Genomic DNA, 26,955 nt, shown 5'->3' on the forward strand with positions numbered 1-26,955 from the left:
TAATCCTTTCGCTACTTTGCATAGTTATACGCTGAGGAGGGTGATGGTGTGGTTCTATATGTGTTGTTTATCGCGTAAACATGTACTCTGTACCTCATCAGTATACTAACTTCAATCCCGTTGAGGGAAAAAAAAACATCAACAATGGTCAGATGAAGTAATGCCAAGCAAAGCCACCGACAACGCCCATGGCTCCCACTGAAACCACTTCACGGGAATGAAAAACAACACCTCGCTTGTATTTATGGTATGCGAATTTTCAGCTGGCTGGCTGGCACAGAAGTGTCATCTGAAAGAGTGGGAGGGCTCACAGCCGAGCTTACGGCCTCTAAGCCACCGTCAACAGATCATATCATCGCAATGATCCGGTCTCCCACTGACTGGATAGCGGGGCATTCAGGGTCTTTTCACCCCTCCTCCGTCAAAGTCCTTTAGATCTATCAATCTAGTTCTAGCTTGGTCACCGGTTGCAGATCGATGACACACAAGTTCATCAAATCACTACTAACGGACTACGTACCCCTCGCTCTCGTGCCGTTTGAGCTTCTCCCAATTTGGCCCGCTTGTCTTTGTCCAACTAACTAGCTCCTTCTGTCAGTTGATTCTGCAGATAAGATAACTCTCGGCTTTTTTTCTTTTACTATCTTCCCCCCTCCTTCGCTTCTGCATGCACGTCCTCCCCTTCTGCAGCCTATCATTCTTCTAGACTCTTTCCTGTCATTTCTTTTTACTACAGTCCCCGCAGAACAATACCTACAGCTATGGCTCCGAGAATGAGTTTGGGCACTCACGCCCTGCTCGTTCTGGGTCTGCTGCTTGTTCTTCTTCCCACCCAGACCTGGGCTTTTGGAGCTGGAAGTAAGCTTTCCTCTAATATTTTCAGCGTGCGTCATCTTTTTACTAACACTTGCAGACATCGCTTCGATCTCGGCTGTTGAAGGCAAGAACTGGCGTCATGGAGATATCGAGGATATGCTCAAAACCATCGCTTTCATCAAGGGCCATAAGTGGACCTCCATGATGGTCAAGCGCGTGTACTTTGGTAACTGGTTGCGCGATTAGTGAGTATTTCTGCCAGTAGTTGACGGTAACTCGGGCTGATTGAATTCCTTTGCTGTTAGCTCACAAGCTATGGACGTCGGTACATTGAAGAGTCTCCCGGCTGAGACTATTCGGATCCTGGTCTGGATTCTGTCTTTCATGACGTTTGGCTATGCGACGGCTGAATTTGAAGTCACTTCAGAGAGGCTGGGTGTTTATCGTCCTGAGGAGCATATTGAGTATGTCTATCTCCTGTCTTTCGTATGTTGTGGTCGTATTTGAATGCGGGCTTATGTTTTCATCTCCGCAGTAACCCTAAGGATTACGCCGATAATCAGGATGCTCGCGAGTTCGACCAACGACTGCGAGGCCCTGTCCGCCAGGTCGAGCTGGATATCGACCCCGAGACCGGAATGAAGAACTACATTGCGAACGAGGAGGGCGGATGGGCTACCAGCTCTGCTTACATCAAGTATAGCTTGGCTCGCAGCATTCATTACGGACGCACATATACCCATGGAAGCAAGAAAGGAAACGAGGAAGATCTCTGCGAAGCGCTTCGGTGTCTGGGCCAGGGTCTCCACACGTTGGAAGATTTCGCAGCGCATACAAATTATATTGAACTTGCGCTTCGTGAGATGGGTTTCCGCAATGTCTTCCCTCACACTGGTGTGAACACTCAGATGAATGTCCGTGGTCACCGTGTGTTTCCGCTTGTGACTGGAACGTTCGGTATGGTTGACTTTTTCCACTCTGTGCTGGGAGAAGCCAACGATCACTTTACTCAGTCGGAAGTCAACGAGATGGACATTGCTCTCGGAGATGCGGAGGCAAATTCCTCTGGCGGGTCCCTTGGTGCTTTCACTGGTCTTCTGGGAAATATCCCCGGTACAAAGGATCTGGTGGAGGAGGCGGAGGAGCTTAAGCGTCGCTCCGAAGCTCAGGAGTCTGCGAACCGGTCTTATGGTGCTCGTTCTGGTTACACTACGCGCGGTGTCTCTAGGGAGGTGGATGACTATAGCGCTCCGCGTAGTAGAGGATTCGATGACGAGGTCCCAACGTACAGGGCTAACGAAAATGAAAGACCTGGAGAAAATTCCCAGTCCGGATCGGCTCTACAGGACTTCGATCCCAGCAAGACCATTGCCCAGATCTATCCCATCCTTGAATTCAGAGACAAAGTTGTCCGCAAGCTTGCGTCGATCATCGAGAAGATTCCTGGGTTGGAGGCAATCGTTGAGAAGATCACTGAGACATTGACCGTCTTCGTTATGTCTCTACTGGCACCGTTCATCCGCCCCCTCATCAACGCCGCTTCCAAGTCTTTGCAAGCTGGATCTTCCGGAGTGATTGATGCCTCCGGAAAGCACCAGTATGAGCCGTGGACTGACCCCAATTGCACGGATCCTACCCATTCGCTACTCTCCAAGGACCACTTCTCCAACATTCTCAATGAGCCAGCTGGTCAGGTAGCCTCCGCTATCCTGAAGTACGTCGCGCCTCGGGTTCTGTACGCTTGGCAGAACCTGGACGTCTCCGATGACCAGGTATTGGAAGATTGTTTGAAGGTGTTCCACCACCCAGCGCTGCGCAACATGAACAACGAAGCCCACCGCACAATGTTCAAAGCCGTGCAAGCCTGGGTTGACTCCAGACCGGACCGTGGCGCCGACCTGAACGATGTTCTCAGCGCTGAGGGAGTAAGACAGGGAAAGAACAGCACCGGTGAGGAGGGTCATTCACACTCACACGGCGGGGGTTTTGGCGCTGCAGGACATAGCCACGGATCCCAGCAGCAGCGTCCGCCTCAGCAGCAGCAGCAACAGCAAGGCTCTTCTCCTCTCCCCTGGGACAAGCTGTCCAGCCTTCCCATTCCGGGGATCTCCAACCTCAACAAGTTGAACAGCGCCTTCTCCGGTCTGGTGGTTGGTGGTGGCACGAGAGGCGAGACCGAAGAAGCAGAGAACCCAACTCGGTATGAGTCTCGTGAGGAGTCCCAATATACTACGCATCACCAGTCCTCGCACCAGGAGTACAACAGCTACCAGCACCAATACCAGAGCCAGAGTCAGAGTCAGTACTATCACAGCCAGGAGCAATCATATCAACCACCCCCTCCCCCTCCCTCTGACTTTGGCAACTACGGCGGCTATGATGACTACAATGGAAGTCAGCGAAGGCACCATGGAGAACATCATCACAGTCACCATCATCATCATTACCCATCACCTGGTCGCACCCCTCCTCCTCCGGGCCCGCCTGAAGGTTACGAGGAGCAGTCTTACAGTTCTTATTCGAGTTATGGACGCGGGAACGGACATGGTCAGGACTATTATGGAGGGAACTATTGATGAATCGCTAGGCTGGCAAGTGTACTACTTTATTTTAGCATGCAATAGACTGATATGATTTTCGGAGTCTCCGCAGAAATTATATTCTCTTCACTTAGTCATGTAACATCTAGATCTTCAACGCACCCTATAGCAGACTCATACCAGTAAACTCTCGTCTTAGCAAAGCCCAACCAACCTATTATATAAATAAATAATAGTAACCCCCTACAGCACGAACATACACTAGTTACAATACCATAGATAACACTTTGCTATCCCTAAAAGCAGATACAGACTGCCCAGCAGTTAGTTTTAACTAGTAGTTCACCGAAGCCAAAGCCTAGTTATTTTACTCGAACCCACAGAATTCCGCCCCGGCTCAGAACGCAAAAATATCAACCCCCTTAACAACCAAAGCCAGGCTAGCTCTAGTATCCAAGGGTCTTGCGAGGCAAAAATCAAACAAAAAAGAAAGCCCAACGCGGGGCTCGAACCCGCAGCCTTGAGATTAAGAGTCTCACGCTCTACCGATTGAGCTAGCCGGGCTAGTTCGGTGATAGTCGATTTTTAAAATTGGCATATCAAGAATTGGGAAAGGTTGGGTTGACATTTTGGTTGTAGAACAGTAGATACTTCGTTGGGAGTCGGATATATACAATAGGTGTGTGTGTGTGTGTGTCTAAAAGTCACGGGACAGAAGCTGGATCATATCAGAAGTTACTATTCACTAAGCTATTACTACATGGTTATCTCGAAGAGTTATGTAATATATGATATTCGTTTTCTTAGATCAAAATGATAATTAGTAATAAAAGAATCAAGTATTTAAATATCAATTTTCGACACCCGCATTCGGCTTGTCTTCTTGTTTTCTACTTTTTTATTTTCTTTTTCTTTTTTGTTGGGGGGAATATAGGGTCTGCCGGTTGCGGTGGTTGTGGTGCCTCTTTTTCTTCTTCTGTCTGCTGTGAGTAAGTAGCACCAGTACGTGGTACTGGGATGGTAGTAAGGAATAGCAATTGGTGAGTAGGGCAGTGGGATGACTAGATTAGTATGCATGTCTTCTCTATTACGTCCGCATGGGGTTGTTGTTAGGTTTGGAGAGGAGTAGTGGACATTATTTTCGCTGGTATAGTACAGAGTAGTAATCAGTAAGTTCCTAGCAAACTAGCGGATATTGTGTAAATAGTATTGGTTTAAGACACCCGGAATGTCTAGTATATACATTCAGAACTGGAAACGTATGTACAGTGCAACAACACACATAGCAAGAGTGCATTATGAGACATATCCCCGCCGGATATCTGTATTTTATGTGTATGCACATAAAGGCACTTAGCCACACCACATATGACCTGCACTTGCAGGTATGGAAGGAGAGGAACAACCAGAACCGATAAGGCCAAAGAAAAAAGCAAAAGGATATCATTATCACATCATGTCGCAACCATGCATTCGCCAAGCACCGAGTCATTAACCACATGTATGTGGGCTCCAAGTGGACGGCGAAGGAAAAGAATCATGGGGAGTAAGAAAAAGCGTTTACCCATTTACAAAGCACCAATGGAATGGACCGAGTGCTGTCTATCATAGTTTGGTCCCCTCTCGTCCGCTATCGCTGAGTCTCCGCGGTCGAAGAAAAGCAGTAGAAGGACCAGCGGCACTACTTGGCCCGGACGCAGACGCAGGGCTGCCGTTGCTGCCACTAGCGTTGTTTGGACGTGCACCTGCTCGCTGGCCCTGATGCAGACGAGGGTTCAAGAGCCACTGCACCTGCATGCGAATGCTGCCCACGGCTGCATTGGTGTGCGCCATGTCTTCTTTTAAGCGAAGACATTCGTTCATGAGAGCCATGCTAGCGCGGGCGTCTAGATCCGTGATGGCGTTGGAGAGCTGTCCGACCTCTTCGCGAAGAGACTCGTGGAGGGAGAGTAAGTAGTTCGTTGTAGTGGCAGTATAGAGGTTAGAGCTGTCGATCTGAGATTGATTGCTTGCCGAATCTCGTCGACGAGGGGCATCGGAATTTGTCGGGGGATCTTGCTCGGCTAGAGTACGAGTCGACTGGGCTAATGTCGAGCGGATGTTGGAAATTCCGTCCTCGAAAATCTCGTTCCGCTGTTGAAGGTGACGGATGGTAAGTTCAAGAGAATCGAGTCGTGCATTCTGCGCTTCAAAATACGGGCCCATGGCTATCAGCGGACAAGTCTGTTCGTGTGTCGTCAGGTCTGCACGCTTGACCTTGACGGGACAGCCGTATTTCGAGGCCGCGCAAGGATGGACAACCTCGGGGCAGGAGTCGATGTGTTCCCGCAGTGATTTCCGTAGGACGTTTATCTGGCAGTCGGGACATGTTGTTTTAAGACTTGGGCATAGATCCTTGACATGTTCCTGTAGGCAAAGAAATCTGATTAGCAGTATTCTATGGTATGAAGGCAACTCCCATACCTCGTAGTCTTGTTCCGCGACGTACTCGTCGCATCGTAGACAGCGTTGAAGCTCATGCAAGCACCGACCCTCAGAACTGAGGTCCTTCTTCCGGGTCGTCTTGTTGCAAGAGCTATCCGGACACTTCATGAGCCTGTAGCCACAATACTTGTCGACATGAGACTGAATATGACCTCTTGGTATAATCTCCTCACAACCTTCATCCCGAAAAGGACATCGCACTTCGATATCATCACACATATTGAGTAGCAGACGAGGCACGTTGAGGTAGACACCCCTCGTGGGGGTCCGGCAGGTGGGACAGGTGAAGTCGTCTCGACTGGCGGAAAACGCAGTGATGGCAGTATTTAAACACTTCTGACAGAAGACATGATCGCACTGAAGGCGCACGGGGCGAACGAAAGGGCAGTGACATATCGGGCACATGAGGTGGTCATCGTAGCTGGAGACCAGTTCTAGTGAGCGCAAGTCGACAACTTCGTCCCGGTCGCAGTTCGCCTCCATCGCGAGCAGTTCATCGAGGGTGATGCTCGTCATATTTCCAAACCCCCCTTCCCACGCAGGAAGGGTTCAGCTTATATTGTTAAGCCACGGGCTCCTGCGCCGATCGAAGTCGTCCTGCACAGGGGGGCCAGAAATGAAGGGACCGACCGTCCAGATGCCACAGGGGTGGGACGATGAAACAATAGCACAAAGCGAACACCCATGTATCTCAGAAAGTTACACGGTGGCTGACACGAAAGTTTGACTAAAGAAAGAACAAAAACTCAGGGGGAGGGTGACCGCAGGAGGTGGACGTGAGGAAAGTGAGGCCATTGCGGGGGAGAGTAAGAGAGGAATGAATGTGGATAACGATGAATGACGGCGAGATATGGGAAATGGAGACGATGGCGGCGGAAGCGGCAGATCTGCCGAGAACGAGGCCCTCTGGTTATCCATTCCATCCACCCGGCTGGTCCTCTGGCTTCAGTAATATCCACTCCATTGCTCCATCGTCTGGCAGTCCCTGCGTGGATGTACTTCTCCCCCCTTCCCTGTCATCTGCAAGTCGCCGCAGTTCCGACATCTCCGCATTTGCCTGGTTGACCGACGCTAAGACAACCTCACAGCCTTGTCCATCCTCCTCTCCTCCATCCGGTCTTCCCCCATACCATCCTCACGCACATCCAAACGCCATCCCAGTCGCTCAGCCATGCCAAACCCTTCGCAACTCCTGCTTCTTGCCGATCATATCAAGTTATCGCTACTCGAACGGCAACGGGCCATCTCGCTCGACCTAGAACCCAACAGTCAAGATGGCGAGATCTCACGCTCCCTCGACTCCTTGAAAGAGGGCATCGACGCCGTGGAATCCGACTGCGCACGGCTAGAAGAAGCCAACGATGAAAGCGCCACCGACATGAGAGACCAACTCGACCACCTATACTCCCAGTATCGAGAACTGACATCCCAATTCCGCGGCTCGGATGCTGCTGCAGCGGACGATCCCGTCGAGTTCACCAACATCAAGAAGTCATCACCGGACCTGAAACAGCCCGTCCCGCAACATCCTTCCTCCAAATCAGTCCGGTTTATGGATAACGCCGCCGAAGAGGACGATCTCAATCGCCGGAATCTCTTCCAGCCATACCGCGACTCGCCCTCCCCACAGGGCGTGGACACATCCGAAATGTCCAACCAGCAGGTCTACGATCATCATGAGCAGATCATGCGCGACCAAGACGAGCAGCTAGACCGACTAGGCGAGTCCATCGGACGACAACATCAGCTCAGTATCCAGATTGGTGATGAACTTGAGGGCCATGTTGCGTTGCTCGATGACATGGATGGCCATGTGGAACGGCATCAGGGTCGGTTAGACAAGGCCAAACGCCGGCTGGATAAATTTCGGCGAAGTGCGAGCGAGAATTGGAGCATGATGACAATCATCGGGTTGATCATCGTCCTCGTCATACTGATCGTCCTTCTCAAGTGAATGGGTGTGGAGCCTCTCGTATATGATACTTCTCGTCATGACTTTGTTGTTGGAGCGGGATTACTCCATTGATGATCCCCGGGGCGAAATGGCGTTATTTGCGTTGTATTGGAGTTGTCCATACTACTAAGCTATCGAGTTTCTATTGTGGAGGGTGGAAGGGATTCTGTGGCGTTAGAGTAGGTATTTGCTTGCAGCTTAACACTTTTACAGCCCATCGGCATCTGTTTCGAATACACTATATATCATTCCTTTGATTACTCTATAGCAGAGCCAAATACATCTCTCCTGCTTTTGATACCACAATACCATATTTGAATATATCCCTTAGAAGTAGACAACAAATGACCCATCACATCAACCTCCCAACAACTCATCCTTAACCCACCCGACCCAAAAAACAACAATAGGAACTGAATGAAGCAAGAACAATAATTCCATTTACATTCTCAAACAAACCCAACCGACTAAACCCATCATAAGTACTGTTGAATGAATAAAAACAATTTATTGAGTCTTGTTCACGGGCCCATCCCTATTCGGCAACCCTTTCGTCCGTTCCTGCATGGCTCCGAAGTTCTTGTCGTCACTGTCCACTTCGCCGCGATCGGCCTTGACCTGTTGCATTTGAAACAATACATTAGCATCAATCACCCTTTAATGTAATCCAACCCAATCCGTAGAAGGGGTTAGAATTGTTGAGTAGAATAGAGAGAAACCTACCGACGCCTCACTATCACTAGCGATTTCCTGCTTCCACTTCGCCTTACCCTCCTTGGTGCTTTTCAGTTGGTCGTGTTTCTCGGCTTCGTAGATGCTGCCAAGGTCTTCACGGTCTGCAATGATTTAACTATATTAGAGAATGTGTCTGAGAAATTTTGGTCGGGACTGGACTCACTGTGATCGGATTCCTTCAGACCTGGGCGGGGAATGCTGGTGTGGAGGGCTGCTGCAGAGGTGTAGGCATAGGCAGGGCGGGAGAGGCGGAGGGTGGTTGCGCGGATGGGGGTGAGGAAGGACATGTTGGTAATTGTAGCTGTAGCTGTGGCTAGATTGAGATTGATGGTATTGTTAGTTTGATGTTTCCTTTATTGAGGATTAGAAGGGAATGGATGGTTGACTGAGGACGAGGAGCCCGTAGTATGAAGCTACCATCTCCTTCCACTTCTAATGACAGCAATTCCAGATAAGTAGTGCACTGCAGTTCACTTACAATTCTCAAAGAGTACTCTCAAAATTTCGAACGGTGGTTTTGAGATTATCGTGTAGACAAGTGACAATCTCTAGATGTAACAATATGATAGATAGGTAGATAGTATCGAGATGAACCAAAAGTAGCTCGATAGTGGCGGCCTCATGTATTTAAATCATTCCACTCCAACCGAGACTTCCTCCAACTGCCAATCATCAATTCCAGGGAAAGAGAGTCCCGTTCGACCTCGGGTGAATCAGTTGGCAGCCATTACTCAATGCCAGTTCGACGAATTGCTCGTCGAAGTAGCGGTGACGTCATGGAGTCTGATGCGTTTCGGGATGGATGTATCCTCATTATCCGTTCTATCCTACGGTGTTGATGTGGGTAGTTGAGTGATATTTTTAGTTGTTTTATTAAGGAACGGTTTTTAATATAATTTAGTTGTTTATGTTTATTCTGTAATATCTTTAGAGAGAGGAATTCGAATGTTGTCTTTGAAAGGGTCGCTTCTGGATGCAAGAGAGTTCGGTGTCTTCCAGGTTCGAGGCCGCAAATCAAGGATATGACATCACGTACATTGACCACTCCTTACTGTGCCGTTACGACCAGATAAGTAGGGGATCACCACATGTGTAGCAGAAATCACTTCAGAATACTGCTCATCATCGTTATTATCAAGTGCATTCGCTGCGTTCCGATGTTTTCAGTGCTATGGTGTTTTGAGCGTTGTGGGTTGGCTCGGCACCCGTCTCAGCAATGAATATATATCCGCCTAGACCTCTGAACAGCATCGAGCGTTCACTCCTCAACTCGAACTAAAGCGCGGCAATCTGATAACCACTTCCTAATCAAAAGCTAGTAGCCGTTGCGATAGCAACCGCTGTGCTCTATTGCCCCTCTCAATCTGCAGCGTGCACGATACGATATCGCCCCAGATTATGAGGTCATGTAGCGAAGTACTACAACCGCTGCAACTACCACAAAATTATCATCCCTACATCTACTGCATCTACTGTTTTTCAAGGCAAGCCCCAAGACTGAATGGAGTCCAAAGCTAATTTCACAACTATGTATAGGCATTTACCCCATAGTTCCAGCCAAAAAGCGTATAGACAAAGGAGATATGGTAAGAGACGGAATACCCAAGAAGCGAACAGAATCAGCAAGATCATACACTGCATCACATTCTCCGGGAGTCCCCAGGAGTCGAAGAACATGACTTTAAAAACATCCGAACGAGTCAACGTGGAGGCGAACAGAAGAGAATTATGTCGTCAACTGACAACTCCCATCAAGACAGTGGTCTATCTCGCGAAAGAAGGCGAGTGTGACCCCGGCAAAAAAAGGAAATAAAGAAAAACTCCTCATCCAATCCATGGATTTTCACAGCCAGTTGACCTGAAAGTAACAAGCACCGCGTGTCACCAATTCCCCAACCAACCCATATACATTGGTATAACAAACAGAATTTTTCAAGAAATGAAAACATATGCGAAGTATACGTCGAAACCAGCCAAACATCCCAAACAACTCAGCAAAGCCCAATCAATGCAGACGTATATGTCGTTTCCGCCTTTCTAAATCCCTGAAAAGCATGAGAAAATGATCCATCCCACCCAAAATGTGACAAAACACCAAGCCGAAAAGATGAGGTATAACCGCCAACAGCAAATCTGGCATAGCCGCCGTGGGAAACCAAAAAAGCAACTCCGGACCATAGATGCGCGCCTGAATGGCAGATCGCCGCGCTTTCTATACATCATCGCGGCCAAAACTCGAGGTTCAAAGCACAAGGGGTTTCCCTAACCGTAAGATAAAAACAAGGTATCGTTTGAGGTGGAATGCAAAAATCGAATATCGCAGGCGCCGTCGCTCGCAGGAAGCCGAAAGCATCAGTCTAGGTATAAGTTGCTCGAAGTCGTCATCGAAGTAAGGTGTATATACAGAGAAACACTGGTTTATCCTTTGCTGTTTTTGCGCTCGTCAAGCCAAAAAGAGGAGAAGGGAAGATCAGTCGAATCGTAAGAATGCGATGGCCGTGTCGAACAGAAAGCAAAACAAAGCAGTAACAATTATAACCCGCGGTTAGGGAGCCCGATGATGCAGAAGCCGGACGAACGTGGTGAACATGCTATGAGCCTAAGCGGCCCTTTGCCGAATGGAACGGCGACTTGCCAGAATCGCGGTCCTCACCACCGACGTTGGGCATTCTGCATCGAAGCCGGGGAGATTGACGTAGGCGGGCTCGTCAAGGTCATGCCGGTATTGGGGTTGACGATCGGGATAACCTTGCGGGTGCGGACTGCAGACGGCTGCTGGAAGTTCACGTGATTAAGATTACCGCTAACTCCTGAGTGAACATAGGAGTTGCTGGAGGCAGGAGACAGGGAGATGGAGGGAGTGACCTGCTGGACAGGCTGGATTTGGTGCTGGAGAGGAGAAGTATCGGGAGATCCACTGGAGAGAGATGACCGATCCGAGGAAGCAGAGTGGATGGAGTGCAGCTGTAATATCAGGGGTCAACAAGCTGTTCCATTAAAGTACGGGGTCGGCAGTCTCAAGATATCCGTAGTACGAACGGAGAGGGAGGGAGTACTAGGCCGGGGTTCGACAAACATACATCATCTTCCGTCAGGAGACTGGGGCAAAACTCCAGGTCGTCATCCAGGTCAAAAGACCGTCCAGCCTCGAAGCGGGCACGGAAAGCCGTCACAGCAGGGGCCTCTGCAAGCTCCCTCATACTCTTGACACCTCTAAACTGGCGCTGAGCATTCTGGGCAGCCATCTTGGGTCCCCGACGGGAACGACCCCCATGGTGATTGTTCGAGTTGGCCATGTGGGCGGTAGCGCCATGGTGAGGGTGTTGCTGGTGCTGGTGCTGTTGCTGGTGACCGTAGAAGAACGTAGACATTTTGTTGTGTGGTTGTGGCGAAACGAACGCAACAAAAAGTAAAGCGAAGTTATATCGGTAGGAAGGATATGCTGAGGAATTCGAGGGCGGATATAAACAAAGACCAGCGCTCAGGAATCCCGACAGTAACGCAACTCCGGAGTAGAGTAACAAAGAAAAGAGATGGAGTAGTAAGGTCGAAGAATGACAAGCGGTCGGACGGAATGCAGAGTGCGGAAACAAGAGAAGAGGATTTGGAATAAGGCAGAGAAAGAGAAGATTGTGGGATAAAGATGGGGAGATAATGGAAAGTGAATGCGAGAGTGAAAGTGTAAGAGATCGGGGGGGGGCGGGCGAATTTGCGATTAGTGTTGTGGGATGGGGAATCATCAACGGATGGCGGGACAAGAGTTGAAAAGAAGACCGGGAGCGAGAAAAGAGTCGCAGCGCCCGGAGCGGACGGGAGGCGAGAGAGAGCAAGAGGGGCTGCAGTTGTGATTCGACTGGGGCTGAGCAAAAGTGCACGTCGGTGGAGATCCGCAAGGGAAAGGGAATGGCATACGTGACCGTACTTACCACACAGCCTTTTCCCTACCGGTGGCATCCACGAGTATGGAGGTTATGAAAGGACATTACTGGTTACAACTGGCTCCCTCGCCGAGGCGCCCGTAAAGTATCCGTGGTATCGTCTGTAACTTCTGTAACATCCTAGTCCCAGAATTCCCGCGCTAACCTGGTCACGCACCCAGTTTTAGGGCAGGGTGAGGACCAACCAGATCCCTGTCAATGGATCCTCAGTGGCAAGTTAATGCCCCGATCACCAATCAGAACCAGTCATAGTGGGCTCATGGCAGCCACCGTCAAAATGGCCAATAAAACACCGATTTTGGCTGCTCTAATCGGCTACCAAGCGGGTCTTAGTGACGTCGAAAGGAAGCACACCATCCCACTTTGGGTATGGACCAGCGCACCCTCTCCCTTGACGCCTAATATATGGGTGTCCTCGATCTAACCGTGACGAGTGCAAGCGGCTGTCGGATGAAGACCGGGTCTCAGCCTGGACTTTAAGGCTGTATTACCGTCATGAACAGCCTATGAGTATTACACATGATGGTGCAATGATGCCTACTTACGCTCATTGTATGATGCAGACTGCCGTTAGATAGACAAGACACAGACACTGTCTTTTACAGACCTGTGGATCTGCAATGCTAATAGAGTATCAATCGATCCATCTCGCCCACCATCGGATGCATGGATGATGACGATGGCAATGGCAAAGAACATCGTGGCAATGCTCTGTAGTGGCTCTCTGTGTTGGGTCGTTTTCAAGGTCACCAGGAGGATCCTTCCCGTCGTACCTGTACCTCGTCAGGTATCGAACCCCCAATCACTTCGTGTTCAGGAAAGGGAAAAGGGCAGGTAAGAGCAACAGTACAGTAGTATGTGGCTCCCACTTCCGAAGACAGGCATGCGCTGGCAAGCAGGCAAAATGCCCACTACAACACCTGCGGGTAATGATTTGCAAAAAATGTGGTGAGCCCCACCGGACTAGCTACCCTCTTTTTTCGTTGCTGTTATTCTCGGTACCTTTCCCTTGAACCGTGCCACTTGGTCTCGTCGGGGGCGCTCCTATTCCATCCTACTATTGCCGTTTTCCCACCATCTGCTCCCCTAAACTGTCTTCAACTCTCAGGGAGAGGCGCTCCTTAGAGTGGGCGGGCGGGGACTCGGGCCATCTGACTTTGTATTTTCCCCCCAACCATTGAAGATTGTCATTGACTAATGAGATTAATAACGGGCAGCTCCTGCCATGGCCACCCTTCGACGGCTTCGACAAGTATTCCATAACAGAAATTAATCCTCCACTTCAATATCTGGATCTTCTCCATATTGAGCGGATAGTCAGCTGATACTATTGTCAGTAGTACTTTCTGACCAGAAATATATTACGGAATAGTAATAAACAACTAATAGTGATTTTCTCGTTTAGGCCTTATGTCCATGTAATCACTGTTTGTTTTTGAGTCCCCTCGCCAATTCATCTCAAAAATCAATCAGGTACGGAGAACGCCGTCAACAAAAGGAACCGAATCTTGAACTGGGCTTGGCTGCTCTGCATTGTCAAGGATCTGCTCCCTGTCTTCCCATCCATCCACATGGGGCAAGCGCTACGGCCACTGCATGGCCCTGCACCTCCCTCCATGCAGTAAACGTTCACAAGAATAGTAGCAGCAGTGTAGCTTTTAGTGTCCTCCGTAACTCCATCTGCTGTCACGACACATAGGTGTACTTCATTATCTACAATACTCCTTTCCAATAAACGCAGAACAAGTTTGCGGTCTACTTTCCCCGACGCCTGGACCCTCCACTGCACACGCTAAACCCAGGGGTTGAAACGCCGTATCACTGGTCAACGGTAGCGTAAATGCAGGATGGGGATGCACCTAGGGGGAGGGGGGGAGATGGGAGGGAACAGACCGGTAGGAATGATGGCGGCTACTGGAACAGCCATAGCAGCATAATATATCATGGATCGGGCTTAGAACGCATGCTAGCAGGGTCACAGCTCCTCCAAACCTGCAGACTACTGCAGGATGCAGTCCCGAGGGTAGGTAGGAGGAACATACACTCGCTCAAGCGACCTGGGATGGAATGGGGGCGCTTTCTGTCTGCACAAGCGATTGGGCACTACTAGCCATGGATGCCAGAGTGGTATTCTCACACTTCTCCCGCGTCCAGATTGTGCCAAACTAAACCTGCTAAAAAGCCAGCCCCCCATGAGACATGATCTCTGATCCTATTCGGCAAGATAATGTCCCTGCTAAGATCTGACCACCTCACCGCCCTTTCGGTAGATGGGAAATGCAACGCAGTCTGGAGTTGCCCCTCTCGGGATCAGGAACCTTGTTGTATGATCTTCATCTCATGATAGGTGCATCTCGATGCCCAAGGCAGGGGCGCACTGAGAAAAATCCGGTATAGTCACTCGATCATGCTTATGGGTGATGATCCATACAGCAAGTAAGTTTTGCCGATAACTAAAGTAACCTCGAGGCATCCGACGCCGCTACTTACTATGATCGGACGCTTTCCATCCCTGCCGTATGTATGGTATCCTTGGTATTGAATTGGTATTCCCCTTTACCAGATTTTATACGAAATCCTGTTGGGAGGAATGTTTTGCGGCGCAATGAAGAAAGGCCTAGATACACAGCCCGCTACACGGCCTGGAGTGTACACAAGTATACGTACATGGCTTGATGGGCGGGGGGTCGTCAAGCGGGATCTGCTGCACTCCAGACGCCATTTCCGGAATATTTGTTGATCTAGCTAGTGTATAGGACGATAGTCCTTGTCCACCCGTCTCGGGGGTACTCCCCCTCTCAATAACAAGACTGGAGTGTGCGCAAGTGTATCTCCGCCCACATACGTACCCCGAAGCAAGGGATATGAAACACGATATTCCTGCCTAGTCTGGCCAACGGTCTCAGGAAGCGCCCATGTTGCATTAGAGGTGTCCAATAAACGACATCATATCTCCAGATAGGTAGCTTTCCAGTTACTGAAATCTGGGTTGTAGCGTTCATCTATGTCGGCGCTTCTTCGAAGCAGAAAGAGTGCATGGCTGGAGTGGTACCTGTGACACCTGCAAACGGGAGAGCAGCGAGATTATTCACGGGTCAACTCGGACTAAAACTCAATTGAAATAGCTTCCCAAATCGAGGAATAAACCTTGTAGGCCAGGGTCAAATTGTCAATACTACTGGACTGCGTGATCGGTTCTCCGTGGAAGATTCAATCTCAACTGATGGTAAGGCTAGATAGAGTAAAAAGCTTGAAGGTTACATTCAACGGATATACCCGATTCCCAGATCAACACCCACCATGATGATCTTGTAGCATAGCCTACAAACTGACAGAAATAGCGTCACACAAAACCGGTTGAACCAAACACAGTGGTTATCTTCTAAATCTCACCGCGACCTGGCGAGATACGTAGTTCCAGTCTCGCGCTTACCCGGATTGACATCCATCCCTTTGATCCCCCCCCATCCCTAGCTACAGTAGTCGCTACCAACACATGCCAGAATGCAAATTCCCCACGCATTCCAGAATTTTCGTCAAGGAACACGAACTTGCATACACGCATACATACATACATACGTTCGTTTACAAGGATGTATGTATGTAATAGTTTACCATCGGCATGCAACAAGGGAAGTAGTAATTGCGTAGGTACCACCGTAAAGAGATACTCGGTGGACTGACTACCTTGGTAGAACTGAAAGTCAAATCCTACATGCCTTTCAACATGGCTTGCTTACTTACTGACTCGGAGTAAATCCACATTCTGACAGCTGGGTATGTACAGTAGCTGCCTATGCATGGAAGACCTTGTTTCTGTTTTGTGGTTGTTATTGGATTCTTACGGATCTTAGTTGTGGAGATGTGGGAAGCTTAGTTGGTGGGTGGATTGGTTTGTGTTACACGAGTATCATCTATGTCTTGCTTGTGGTTGAGTATGTGTCAGGGAGAACTTGGATGGGGAGTTGTATGCCCACGGTATAGTATTTAGTCGCATAAACATCATGGCTTTCAGGTGCGGATGAATATGTACTGTGCGTTATGGTGTTGCTGTTGAAGCGGTTACTGGCATGCGGGATATTCGAAGCTGGGCTAATATGGAGGATGAGCGTTTGTTTGTTTGAAGTCTGTTTGTTCGCTTATGGTATATCTGTATCTCTCAGTATCTTCTCCATGGCACCCGCTTAGACTATGCGATAATGCAACAGTTTTGAAACAATCTGCAACCAGCCGAAACCCGAAATATGGACCAAAAAATAAGTATCGCTCGCGCATGACATGCTTCCGTAATAACATGACCCCGTTGAACGCCGCTTGAAATCCTATGTATGTGCATGAAAATGGTATGTTCATTTGTCCAGGTTCTTGCTCTTCACCATCCGTCCAAGAAGCTCCTTGCAATGCTTTTCGCTGTATTGCTCCCAGACCTCGTAAAGCGACACCAGCTCTTCAGTACACTCTATGACTGCCTTGATGTCCACCTCGCTCTCGGCAAGCCATCCTATAAGTCGTTGAATGCGGGGAGGAGGGCCGTTGCCGCCCTTGTCTCCCAATGCTCCAAGGATGTTCATCCCCCCATCGCGCATCGCGCTGGCCAGTGGCGCTGCTGACCCGTGAAAGCTCGTTTGGCTGGGCTTGAAGACCACGGCGACGATAATCGCCATGACAGCGATGACGTGAGGCGGATATAAGAGCGGCAAGTCGGTGAGATAGTGGTCGTTGATTACAGACCATGCAAGAGCAACTTCATCTGACGTAAGTGACAGCTCGGGTTGGAGTTCTGATAAAGTTCGATATGGGTGGTGCACAATAAGCTGAGAGTTCATTTCCGATATCAAAGAGAATTCGCATTCTCCTAGTTTTGAAACGTCTGGGGCAATAAACTCTGTAGCCACGTCAGCGGGAAGCGCACGAAGTGCATTAACGCGAGTGTTCCGTACCTGGCCAGAGACCTCTAGCCTCTCCGACGACAAAGCGAATATGTTGAGGGCATTCTTCCATTTTACAGGCCAGATAGAAGGCAGTAGTGACGACAAGATACGGGTTTGTATGTCTAATCTCGTTCTTGGTGTAGAACCTCTTGACATAGACTTGCGCTGTCGCAAGTGCTTGTTGTCGAGTAGACATCCGTTTGCCCAATTTGATGAGTTCTGTTGGTCTGGTGAGCTCGGATGCTCACCGATTTAGGATATATACTATGTTATCTTACGTTGACTGAAGTAGATGTTCAGCAACCTCTGATCCGGCAGAGGAAACTGACTATGAGCGACCATGTCCCGCTCTCTAAAGTTCTCCCGAATCTCTGCCAACTTCTCTCTCGTGAAGAGCCAATGTCGGCGTTGAGTTGATGCCCAGTAATTAGCAGCCATTGTTGGGAGTCTAGCGGGAAGGGGGTATCGTGTGGGGGTTAATCTAGTATAGAAGAGGTAGCAATAGCCACCATAGTGCTTTTCCCTTTGGGCCTAAGAGGTGCTGGATGGGTACAGATTATCCAGTTGGCTTTGGGCATCCGAGGGTGTGGATGTGTGGCTGGTATGGTATACGACCCACTAGTTCAGGAGCGCTGGAGGGTGAATCGATGAGGGGAGTAACAGCCTGAATCCAGGCAACACACACCCCTTTTAGCAATCGGAGTGAAGATGAGGTTTGATGTCGTGCAGGTCGGAGATGGGACTCCGAAGGGGCCGAACTGGAGGCAAGAGTGAAAGGCGGGAGTGGAAGGCGCCTAAACGGGAATAGCCGGGAGATTTGGTGACGACCGGGCCGGGGTCTAGTTTTCTTCCGGTTCATGTCGTAAGGAAAGCAAATCATCGCGCCTGGATTTCTCACGGCTATCGGCCTCACCCCAGCTGACCTTCAACGACAATCATGAACGCCGGATTATCACTTCGTGCATAATTTCACCACCGTGATTTTCGATGCCCAAATTATTCATTCACCTTCACCTTCTGCCCTGTTGCGACAGGGAATCCCTCCTCTTCAACTCCGCTGACCCCTCCTTAAAAAAATAATGACGCAGTTGTGATAAGAATCACTTTTCACCGAACATGGACACTGGCGAGTCGCAAAAAGATCGGGACCAGAGAGTCGCCCAACTCTGGCAGCGCTTGGATACCAAGGGTGAAGGTCATCTTGACTTCAATGGCCTAAAGAAAGGACTAAAAAAGATCGATCACCGTAAGTCCCCATCATGACATGATCCCGTGCAGCTCGGTGCAGATGACCTAACGGCTTGGGATGCAACAGCGCTCAAGAATGCAGACCCTATGTTACGCGATATCATCAAGGCAGTGGATACCAACGGGGATGGCTACATAGATTATCCTGGTAAGATCATGCGTCGCACACCATAGCGTCTCATTCCTCCTAGTGTCACTGGCTATAGACGCCAGTCGTTTTTCCAACCTAATGTTCACCAGAATTCCGAGCCTTCGTTGATCATACCGAAATCGGCCTCTGGCAACTGTTCGAGAGCATAGACCACAATCACAACGGCGAGATCGATAAGAATGAGCTCAAGACCGCTTTTTCGAGATCCGGGGTCACGGTCTCCAACGCAAGGCTGGAAGAATTCTTCGCGGAGGTCGATAGCAACAAAGATGGCGTCATCTCTTATGCGGAGTGGAGGTACGTACTATAGCGGTCAGCTGAAGGTGTCTGGGGTTGTCAGCTAATGACCTGTTGGTATCCAGGGATTTTCTCCTTTTCCTGCCCGCCTACTCGTCCTCAAACCTCCGCGCTGTCTTGTCATACTACACCGCCACGGGAAATCTTAACCCGGAAGGAGATGTCCACATCAATGATCTGCAGGGCTTAGGTACAGACCACTCGTTTCTTAAACGTTATATCTTGGCCTTACAGAACCTCCTCTCCAACGTTTTCCCAGTGCACGTTTTGACACTCTTGATTCCTTCAGCCTACGCGGAAGCCACCGGCGTGTCCGAGGTTGGGGTCGCGTTTGAGGATGACTCTACACCCTTAGACAATGACCTGGAACTGGAGTGGTTGCCCATACCCAGGATCGTCGCCATGTGGATGTCCTTCCGATATTATGAACAGAAGTTGACCGAAAGCACTCCTCAATTAGGTTACTTCGTTGCCGGTGGTATCGCAGGCGCAGTGTCCAGGACAGCAACCGCGCCCTTGGACCGACTCAAAGTCTATCTCATTGCTCAGACCGGCGTGAAATCATCAGCTGTCCGCGCAGCGAAAGATGGCGCTCCTTTGCGTGCAGCGGGCAAGGCGTCGAAAACCCTCGTCGAAGCCGTGAAAGATCTGTGGCGTGCGGGCGGTATCCGGAGTTTGTTCGCAGGTAAGACCCATGAATAGTTTATGTTATGACATATTTCTCACTGTCATAGGCAACGGTCTCAACGTTGTGAAAGTTATGCCCGAGTCAGCTATTAAGTTCGGTGCTTATGAAGTGAGTTAACTGCTCGATACAACTCAAACTTGTCTTCATTCGACTGACGTGCAACAGTCTGCAAAGCGTGCTTTCGCCCGCCTGGAGGGCCATGGTGACCCCAAACGTCTCATGCCTGTATCACAGTTCCTATCTGGGGGTTGCGGTGGAATGGTTGCACAGTACGTTCGAGTAGCCATTCTCAAGCAAAATAGCCGATCTAACACATATGCAGGTGCTTCGTCTACCCTCTTGATACCTTGAAATTGTAAGTCACGCCCTTGGTCGCTGGTATCATTTGCTTGTTTTTCGAAACTAACTTTACAATAGTCGCATGCAGTGTGACACCGTCGAAGGTGGCCTGAAGGGAAACCAGCTCATTGCGGCTACGTTTAAGAAGGTGTGGTGCAAACACGGCCTACTGGGCTTTTTCCGTGGCTTGCCACTTGGCCTTGTTGGCATGTTTCCTTACGCTGCCATCGATCTGTCTACTTTCGAATACATGAAGCGAGCGTTAATCGCGCGGAAAGCTCGCTTGAACAATTGTCATGAGGACGACGTGCCTCTTAACAACTTCACCACCGGAGCAATTGGCGCTATGAGTGGAGGATTTGGCGCCTCGGTTGTCTATCCACTGAACGTTCTCAGGACGAGAATGCAAGCCCAAGGCACCGTTCTGCATCCCGCGACCTACAACGGGATTGGAGATGTCGCTCGCAAGACAATACAGACCGAAGGGCTGCGTGGCTTTTACAAAGGGCTGACGCCGAATCTTCTTAAGGTCGCACCTGCAGTGTCCATCAGCTATGTCGTTTATGAAAACTCGAAGCGAATGCTTGGGTTGAAATAGACGGCTCATTAGAGCCAGTTTCTGGGGGTTGCTTACTGCTCAGAGACAAATATGGCTGTGTTGACACCGTGGCTTGGAACTTTACCAATTGTTTCGCCATATTCTCGCATTTCCTTCTACTTACCACCGTTTTTAGACATTGCGTTTGAGATACCCATAAAGCCCCCACGGGCACATCGACATCTCTTTAGGGCGATAATGTGGATCTGTCCTTTTCCACACACCACTTCCCGCCAGAGATTACCGTCCCTCTTTTTATTGCTGCACCTTTCTCGCTGAACAGCCCGATGGCTTTGACTATTTCGTTCACCTCACCCATTGCTGGTATCGTGAAATCTGAAAGCTATTTCACTTGGATAGCCAGCTTCCCCACGGATTGGGAGAGTCGCATGACCGGCTTGACTAGCATGGCAGGGCGTCGCGCGACAAAGCATTGCTATGGAGTTTCACATTGCTTCTGTCTTCTGTACATTGAATTTTATGGGGGTGTCGCTGGGGAGGATTCTTTTCCGTTAACCTTTTTCCTAATTGTACGTAGGGTCATACCCCACACCGCACATGTTGCGTCGATACATGAATATAGAGATACATAGCTTGCACATTTAGCTGAAATACAACTTTGCATATTTGCAAATTATACAGAACCTTGTAGTAACATTAACATATTCTAAACCGCACCAAAGAACCCCTAAGCCCCCTTAACTGCCCTGACCTCCTCATCTTTGGGCAAGACATCCGGCAGCGGCCCAACTGGCGTAATCGCAAATTGATTAATCTGCTTATGACTCTTCGTATAATGGAACTTGATATGCTCAAAGTTCGTCGTCTCCTTAAAAGCCGGCACATCCCAATACAACTTCCTCATCCAGCGATGGATAGCCGGATACCCGGACCGAATATCGCGAATATTGCACTTGAAGTGCTGCACATAGACAGGATCAAAGCGAATGATGGTCGTGAACAGACGGATATCCGCCTCCGTGATTTCCGAGCCGAAGAAGTACGGCGCGTTCTTCGAGTCCGCCAGATGCGCCTCGATCTTGTCGAGCGAGGAGAATAGCGTCGTGACGGCCTTTTCATATGCTTCTTGTGTGGTGGCGAAGCCGGACTTGTAGACGCCGTTGTTGACGTCGTTGTAGATCCATTCGTTGGAGGAATCGATCTCGGTGCGGAGGGAGGAGGGGAATAAGTCGACGGATTTGTAGGGTTCCGGGAGGAGGTCGTCGAATTCGTAGTAAAGCATGCGGATGATTTCGGCGCTCTAGTTTCGTCGGAAGATTAACGCTTTGTACTTTGCTTAGTGGGGGAGGATGATGTGCTTACCTCGTTGCTTACGATGCGGTTGGTTTTCTTGTCGAACAGGACTGGAACGGTGAACCGGCCGGTGTAGTCGGGGTCATTGGAGAAGTAGATTTCGCGCAGGTGAGTGTACTCGTGTAGAGGGTCGGTGGTGACGTTTTGCTCGGGTTGTTGTTCTTCTGCGGTCGCGAAGCGCCAGCCTGTTTTTTGGTTGTGTGAGCTATTTCGTCGGGTTATTCGGTGTGTGAGAGAACGAACCCTTTTCTCCTAGATGCCAGTGGACGGAGGTGTAGGAGATGATATCCTCAAGACCCTTGAGCTTGCGCGTGATCAGAGTACGGTGGGCTGTGCGAAGAATTGTAGCATTAGTATGTGTAAAGATAGATCGGGATAGAAAGGAAAGAAACGCACCCCAAGGACAGGCGTAAGAGACGTAGAGGTGATAACGGCCCTTCTCTGGAGGGAATTGAGCGCCAGGCTCTCTGGAGATCCAGTTGCGGAAAACTGATGTCTGGCGCTTGAACTCGCCCGACTTGTCATTGGGATTGACCCAGTCTGTGATCTTGCCACTGTTGCCTGTCTGTATAAGCGTAGATTGTTAGTTTTATGGGATTGGTATTGAGTGGATCAGCTAGTGATAGTAGTGACTTACAGCCATGGTGCGTGCTGGAGTAAAGATAGGCTGTGCGGGGAGGAAGGAGCTTCTGCAGGTGGCTGGACGTGGAAAGCTGGTGATAGATTTGGGTTGCAAGATATGTTGCGAGACTTGTCGAAGTCGATGAAGAGCAGGAAACATTGGGAACAATGAGCAATGGCAAGGAGGGGCAGGGAGCTCGTTCATATACAAAAAGTAGGACGAGGCGATACGAGGCCAGACGCTGACGGATGGGGTGCGGGGAGCCAATGACGTGATGGTTTGCTTACAGCATTGCTTACGGAGGCGTTAATAACGGGGAGTTAAGCCTCCCGCTGACAAACAGCTTGCTCATTCATTAGTTAACTAATTAATCAATTCCTCATCTTTCGCGGAACCACTTAGACTGATTAGTCTGCCACTTAGTCAAGATCATCGAAAAACGCGGAACATAGACAGTAGTATATTCCTAGAAGAATTTAATTGAGAAGATAGAAAAGCTACTTATACTATGGTGTCTAGTGCGTAAACGGACATATCCAGAGAGATCATGGGCCTTTGCTTGCTCTCGTGCCGATCAGCCCCTCTACTTTCTCAGCTTCACCATCACATACGGAATCTCGACATCCTCCTCCGTCTGATCCTCCGCCGTCACCTCGAAGATGACGTTCTTCTGGTGCTCCGGAACCGGCTTCTTGCTGATGTGCTCCACCAACTTGCTCATCCTATATCATAAGCGATTAGTACCGTAATGCTCTCTGTGGTTATCGGGGGTACATACTTCATAGGAAGACGGTCCTTAACCTTTGATGGTCCATAGAAGCTGGCGTACAGGAGACTAACGCCAGAGCTAACCATGCTGATCTCCAATCCCATGTCGGAGAAGTGCTTGAGGAAATCCTGGAGAGGAATATCATCCACCTCGAAGCGATCCCAGATCTGGTCGATCGTAACCTCGCCCTCCTTACCCATGTACTTGCCCTTGGGACTGGCAATAGGCTCACTGAAGCCCAAGAATGGAAGCGCAAGGTTCACGAATCCATTCTTGTACTGCTCAATGTCGTCTTTGCCGTCAATGATCTTGAACAGCTCCAGCGCGACCAACCCAGTCACCAACGCCGTCGTGGTAGCAATGGCAGGAATGATCTTGCCAGCAATGAACTTGGTCTTGTGGCGGTCAGCCTGGGGGATATCGTAGTTGTCGGCACGCAGGTTGCTGGCAGCGGTGATGAAGTCGATGTGGTGGTTCGTGTCGTCATCCTTCTCAAATTCAACAGGGTTCAAGCGGAAGCCAGCCAGATCCTTGGGGGATGGAAGGGAGTCCACAAGGCGCTGAATCTCCTGGTTGTCGTCAAAGGACGAGCCAGCGGCCGGAGCGTCCGGGTCAGGATCGTTCTCATTAGCTTGGATCTTGATGCCCGACTTGGGGGTGAATTCTGGAACGATCATGTTGTCGACAACCTTCCTGTAGTAGGCCTTGTCGGCGCCAGGGTTCTTGATGCCGTAGTTGAAAGCGTGGAGATTGGCACCAGCAACGATGAAAGAAAGATGAGTGGGGTTTGCGCTGTCAAACTTCAGCGGAGTGGGCGCACGCTTGGGTCCAGACCAGAAAAGCTGCCCAGAGGATGTCTTGGAGTCACGCGGGAAGTTGTAGAGAAGCTGCTGGATAGCGTTGTTGTACTGCGCCTCGAATTGGTTACGGGCCCAAACGATGCAGTCATCGAAGGTCAAGGGCTTATCAGTGACCAGGAAGTCACGAAGGTGCTCCAGCGTCTGCTTCTCATTACCGGCCTGCTTGAGTGTCTGCTGGATATAGTTTGGCTGAGACAGATACATGTTGACAGCCTCGGGAGGGCCGACAAAGTAGGTCTGGAAGAGGTCCCTGGCCCAAGCGATAGTATGCTCGATCCGGTTGGGGAAACTCTTCAGAGTGCACATAGGGAAAGTCTTCTCCGGCGGGTCTTGGGAGCTAGAGTAGGACTCAGTGATGCGAGGCAGGACAACCTGAGTGTTGCCCTTTGTACCAAGAGTTCCACTCTCCAACAGGGGCTTCCTGAAGAAGACGCAACGACGGTCGACATAGGTTCTTGCATCCACGTTGTCCAGGGCATTCGTAACACCGTCCAAGTCTTCCCAGAACTCCTCGTTGAAGATGTGCTCGGTGTCGGGTCCGACACGGTCCCGGAGCGTGACAATCTTACCGTTCAGTTCAGGGTTCATGGCCTGCACAGCAGCGGAGGCGCATTCGCTCTTAAGCTTGCCAACGTCCCGGCTGCGGAACAGGAATTGTCTGTTGAGGTTACTCTTCTCGATCTGATCCATATCGGTCACAATGATCTTCCCCTTAGGACCAGTTCCAAGACCCATCATGGCCCAGTTCTTCAGCGTCTCACACCCAATGGCACCTGCTCCTACGAGGAACTGCCTGACGTTGGCAATCTTGTCCTGGAATTCCTTGCCGAAAACTGCAATTTGACCATCGTATCGGGTGCCGAGAGGCTTACAAGCCTCCTCAGAGCGGGTGATGGAGGTGGGAAGAGACTCCAAAGAGTCAAAGTAGAGCCACTGATTAACAGGGTTAAACTTTCCAGAGACCGCCTTCAAGACTTCTTGCGCCGCAATGCCTCCAAACAAAGCTGCCAGGGGGTTCAGGTCGCCGCGGGCTTGGTAACTCAGCTCCTTGATGAGCTTCTCATCCAACTCCACCTTCTCTTCGAGGCTCGAAGCCAGTTCATTGGCGATCTTGAACACGTCTTGGGCATCGCTATCATTATGAGGGCGAGGAAGATCGCCATTGTGGCTCTCTGCGAACTTGTGGAGTGCCTGGACACCAATATGCAATTGTTGTGGCCGGTCAAATTTCGCAAAGTCCGAAATGATAAACTCGGGTTTCTTGATCTGTTCACTAAGGGGAGCGAAATCCATGAACTTAGGCATCTTGACTTGAGAGTAGATACCGCCACTCTGGTATGTTCCCAGATCAGAGACATCACCAATGGAGAAGGTGTAAGGCCCCTTCACAGTAACTTTGCGAGGAGCACAACCGTTGAGACCCTCCATGCCCTTGATCTCGGAGAAAGTCACAAAATCACCGTCCTCCAGGCCGTGACGGGTCTCGTCAAGAGCCGAGACCAAGCCATTCTCATCGATAGCCGCCACAATTCCACTGACGGGCTCCTCACCCGTCGCATCACCGACAGTGAAGTTCTTACCGAAGTCATTGAAGAGATAACCAAAGAGACCGAAGGTATCCGTGATAGTAAGGTAGATGCCGTTCTTGTGGCAGAAGTCGGCAATCGCGAGCTGATCCTTCAAAGGAGTCAAGGTGAGGACAACAGCCTGATAACGCTTCAACTCTTCGAGGTTCTCTGCGATATTGCTGCCCTCATGGACTGTGACGGGGACGTAGGAGTTGAGCTCTGCGACTCTGGGAGCTGTGACCTCGGCACGCGGCTTGCCGACGTCTTGGGGCTGGAGGAAGAACTGGGAGGACAGGTCCGAGATGGCGACAGGGGCAGGATCGTACAATGTGAGGGACTTCACACCGGCAAGGGCGATGTTCTTGGCTGGTAGTAATCAATGATTTGTTCAGATTATATGGAAGATGTTGTACCCACCGATTTCAACACCCAAACCCTTCAATCCGACAACAAGCACGTTTGAAGATCCCATACGCTTCATAGCTTCATGACCGAGGACGTACCTATACACATCACAACCCATCAGTGTCTGTCTGGTAGTGGCGAAAGGACATGGAGATAAAACACTTACAGTTGCCGGCTGTACAACGACTCATCAATTTCTCCCTGCTTGATCGCCTCCACAGTCTCCTGTGGGTTATCCACTTGCATCTTTGCGTCCTAAGACTGATCAGTAACTGACAAAGTTGTTTTGGCATCACTCGGGTGATAAGGCATACAGTCATGATCTTCTTCTCCGGCGGAGCTTTGTTGTCGGCAGACGCTCTTCGCTTTCCCAGCTTCGCAGCGTCGCGAACGGGAATTTCGGTGGGAATTGTGAAAACTTAAGATGAAAGCCTTGCCACTTGGAGCAAGACTTTCAGGCAGTATACTCCTGATGTATGGTCAGGTAGGAGGGGTAGGAGCGGTGAGGTACGCGGAAGCGGGCGAGGCGAGATGGCACGAAAGCGATAGCAAAGTACAGACGGACAATATACTCTAGTGCAAGAGCAAGACTTTTGAAGCAGAATGAAAGACAAGGCGCAGGTATCGCAGTATATAATATAGAAAGCGTGAGAGAGGCGGGGAAGAAGGAAGAAGGATGGATCACTAATGCTGCGAGC

The 26,955-nt window shown here is 49.9% G+C and overlaps 9 protein-coding genes and 1 non-coding gene across 10 annotated transcripts; 3 read left to right on the top strand and 7 right to left on the bottom strand.

Annotated features, from left to right (window-relative positions):
* Positions 1–598: 598 nt before the first annotated feature.
* On the top strand, positions 599–3,562 carry BDQ94DRAFT_107959 (Het-C domain-containing protein). Its single transcript, XM_026763505.1, has 4 exons — positions 599–858; positions 914–1,061; positions 1,122–1,280; positions 1,352–3,562. Exons 1-4 carry the CDS (start codon positions 762–764, stop codon positions 3,390–3,392), a joined length of 2,445 nt encoding a protein of 814 aa, XP_026620904.1. The 5' UTR covers positions 599–761; the 3' UTR covers positions 3,393–3,562.
* Positions 3,563–3,847: 285 nt separating this feature from the next.
* BDQ94DRAFT_t247 lies at positions 3,848–3,920 on the bottom strand. Its single transcript has one exon. It is a non-coding gene; the product is annotated as a tRNA-Lys (tRNA).
* A 2,527-nt stretch (positions 3,921–6,447) lies between these two features.
* On the bottom strand, positions 6,448–6,884 carry BDQ94DRAFT_107990 (uncharacterized protein). Its single transcript, XM_026763509.1, has one exon. The coding sequence runs from the start codon at positions 6,756–6,758 to the stop codon at positions 6,540–6,542; it is 219 nt and encodes a 72-aa protein (XP_026620905.1). The 5' UTR covers positions 6,759–6,884; the 3' UTR covers positions 6,448–6,539.
* Positions 6,885–8,122, top strand: BDQ94DRAFT_108038 (syntaxin family protein). Its single transcript, XM_026763510.1, has one exon. The coding sequence runs from the start codon at positions 7,012–7,014 to the stop codon at positions 7,792–7,794; it is 783 nt and encodes a 260-aa protein (XP_026620906.1). The 5' UTR covers positions 6,885–7,011; the 3' UTR covers positions 7,795–8,122.
* A 179-nt stretch (positions 8,123–8,301) lies between these two features.
* BDQ94DRAFT_175198 (uncharacterized protein) lies at positions 8,302–8,816 on the bottom strand (the record flags this gene model as incomplete). Its single annotated transcript, XM_026772469.1, has 3 exons — positions 8,302–8,412; positions 8,518–8,630; positions 8,693–8,816. The coding sequence occupies 3 exons, from the start codon at positions 8,814–8,816 to the stop codon at positions 8,302–8,304; spliced, it is 348 nt and encodes a 115-aa protein (XP_026620907.1).
* A 2,362-nt stretch (positions 8,817–11,178) lies between these two features.
* On the bottom strand, positions 11,179–11,774 carry BDQ94DRAFT_175199 (DUF4452 domain-containing protein; the record flags this gene model as incomplete). The annotated part of the gene is made up of 2 exons (XM_026772470.1): positions 11,179–11,493; positions 11,610–11,774. The coding sequence occupies 2 exons, from the start codon at positions 11,772–11,774 to the stop codon at positions 11,179–11,181; spliced, it is 480 nt and encodes a 159-aa protein (XP_026620908.1).
* Positions 11,775–13,415: 1,641 nt separating this feature from the next.
* Positions 13,416–15,912, bottom strand: BDQ94DRAFT_184149 (uncharacterized protein; the record flags this gene model as incomplete). The annotated part of the gene is made up of 10 exons (XM_026774576.1): positions 13,416–14,069; positions 14,101–14,250; positions 14,460–14,551; positions 14,605–14,632; positions 14,716–14,785; positions 14,869–14,979; positions 15,028–15,084; positions 15,131–15,233; positions 15,313–15,444; positions 15,861–15,912. 10 exons carry the CDS (start codon positions 15,910–15,912, stop codon positions 14,004–14,006), a joined length of 861 nt encoding a protein of 286 aa, XP_026620909.1. The 3' UTR covers positions 13,416–14,003.
* Positions 15,913–16,816: 904 nt separating this feature from the next.
* ssn8 (cyclin-dependent protein serine/threonine kinase regulator SSN8) lies at positions 16,817–18,139 on the bottom strand (the record flags this gene model as incomplete). The annotated part of the gene is made up of 3 exons (XM_026774577.1): positions 17,677–18,139; positions 17,408–17,641; positions 16,817–17,352 (listed from the first exon to the last, which is right to left on the bottom strand). The coding sequence occupies exons 1-3, from the start codon at positions 17,834–17,836 to the stop codon at positions 16,817–16,819; spliced, it is 930 nt and encodes a 309-aa protein (XP_026620910.1). The 5' UTR covers positions 17,837–18,139.
* Positions 18,140–18,270: 131 nt separating this feature from the next.
* On the top strand, positions 18,271–20,863 carry BDQ94DRAFT_108132 (calcium-binding mitochondrial carrier protein). The gene is made up of 8 exons (XM_026763511.1): positions 18,271–18,644; positions 18,714–18,794; positions 18,887–19,094; positions 19,160–19,779; positions 19,829–19,890; positions 19,948–20,051; positions 20,105–20,137; positions 20,200–20,863. Exons 1-8 carry the CDS (start codon positions 18,515–18,517, stop codon positions 20,717–20,719), a joined length of 1,758 nt encoding a protein of 585 aa, XP_026620911.1. The 5' UTR covers positions 18,271–18,514; the 3' UTR covers positions 20,720–20,863.
* A 544-nt stretch (positions 20,864–21,407) lies between these two features.
* On the bottom strand, positions 21,408–26,503 carry ubaA (E1 ubiquitin-activating protein ubaA; the record flags this gene model as incomplete). Its single annotated transcript, XM_026769696.1, has 9 exons — positions 21,408–21,980; positions 22,043–22,218; positions 22,277–22,363; positions 22,430–22,598; positions 22,671–22,937; positions 23,257–23,377; positions 23,434–26,218; positions 26,270–26,355; positions 26,424–26,503. The coding sequence occupies 9 exons, from the start codon at positions 26,501–26,503 to the stop codon at positions 21,408–21,410; spliced, it is 4,344 nt and encodes a 1,447-aa protein (XP_026620912.1).
* Positions 26,504–26,955: the final 452 nt, after the last annotated feature.

The sequence above is a fragment of the Aspergillus welwitschiae genome (assembly GCF_003344945.1).
Source record: "Aspergillus welwitschiae strain CBS 139.54b unplaced genomic scaffold BDQ94scaffold_51, whole genome shotgun sequence".
Lineage (NCBI taxonomy): Eukaryota > Fungi > Ascomycota > Eurotiomycetes > Eurotiales > Aspergillaceae > Aspergillus > Aspergillus welwitschiae.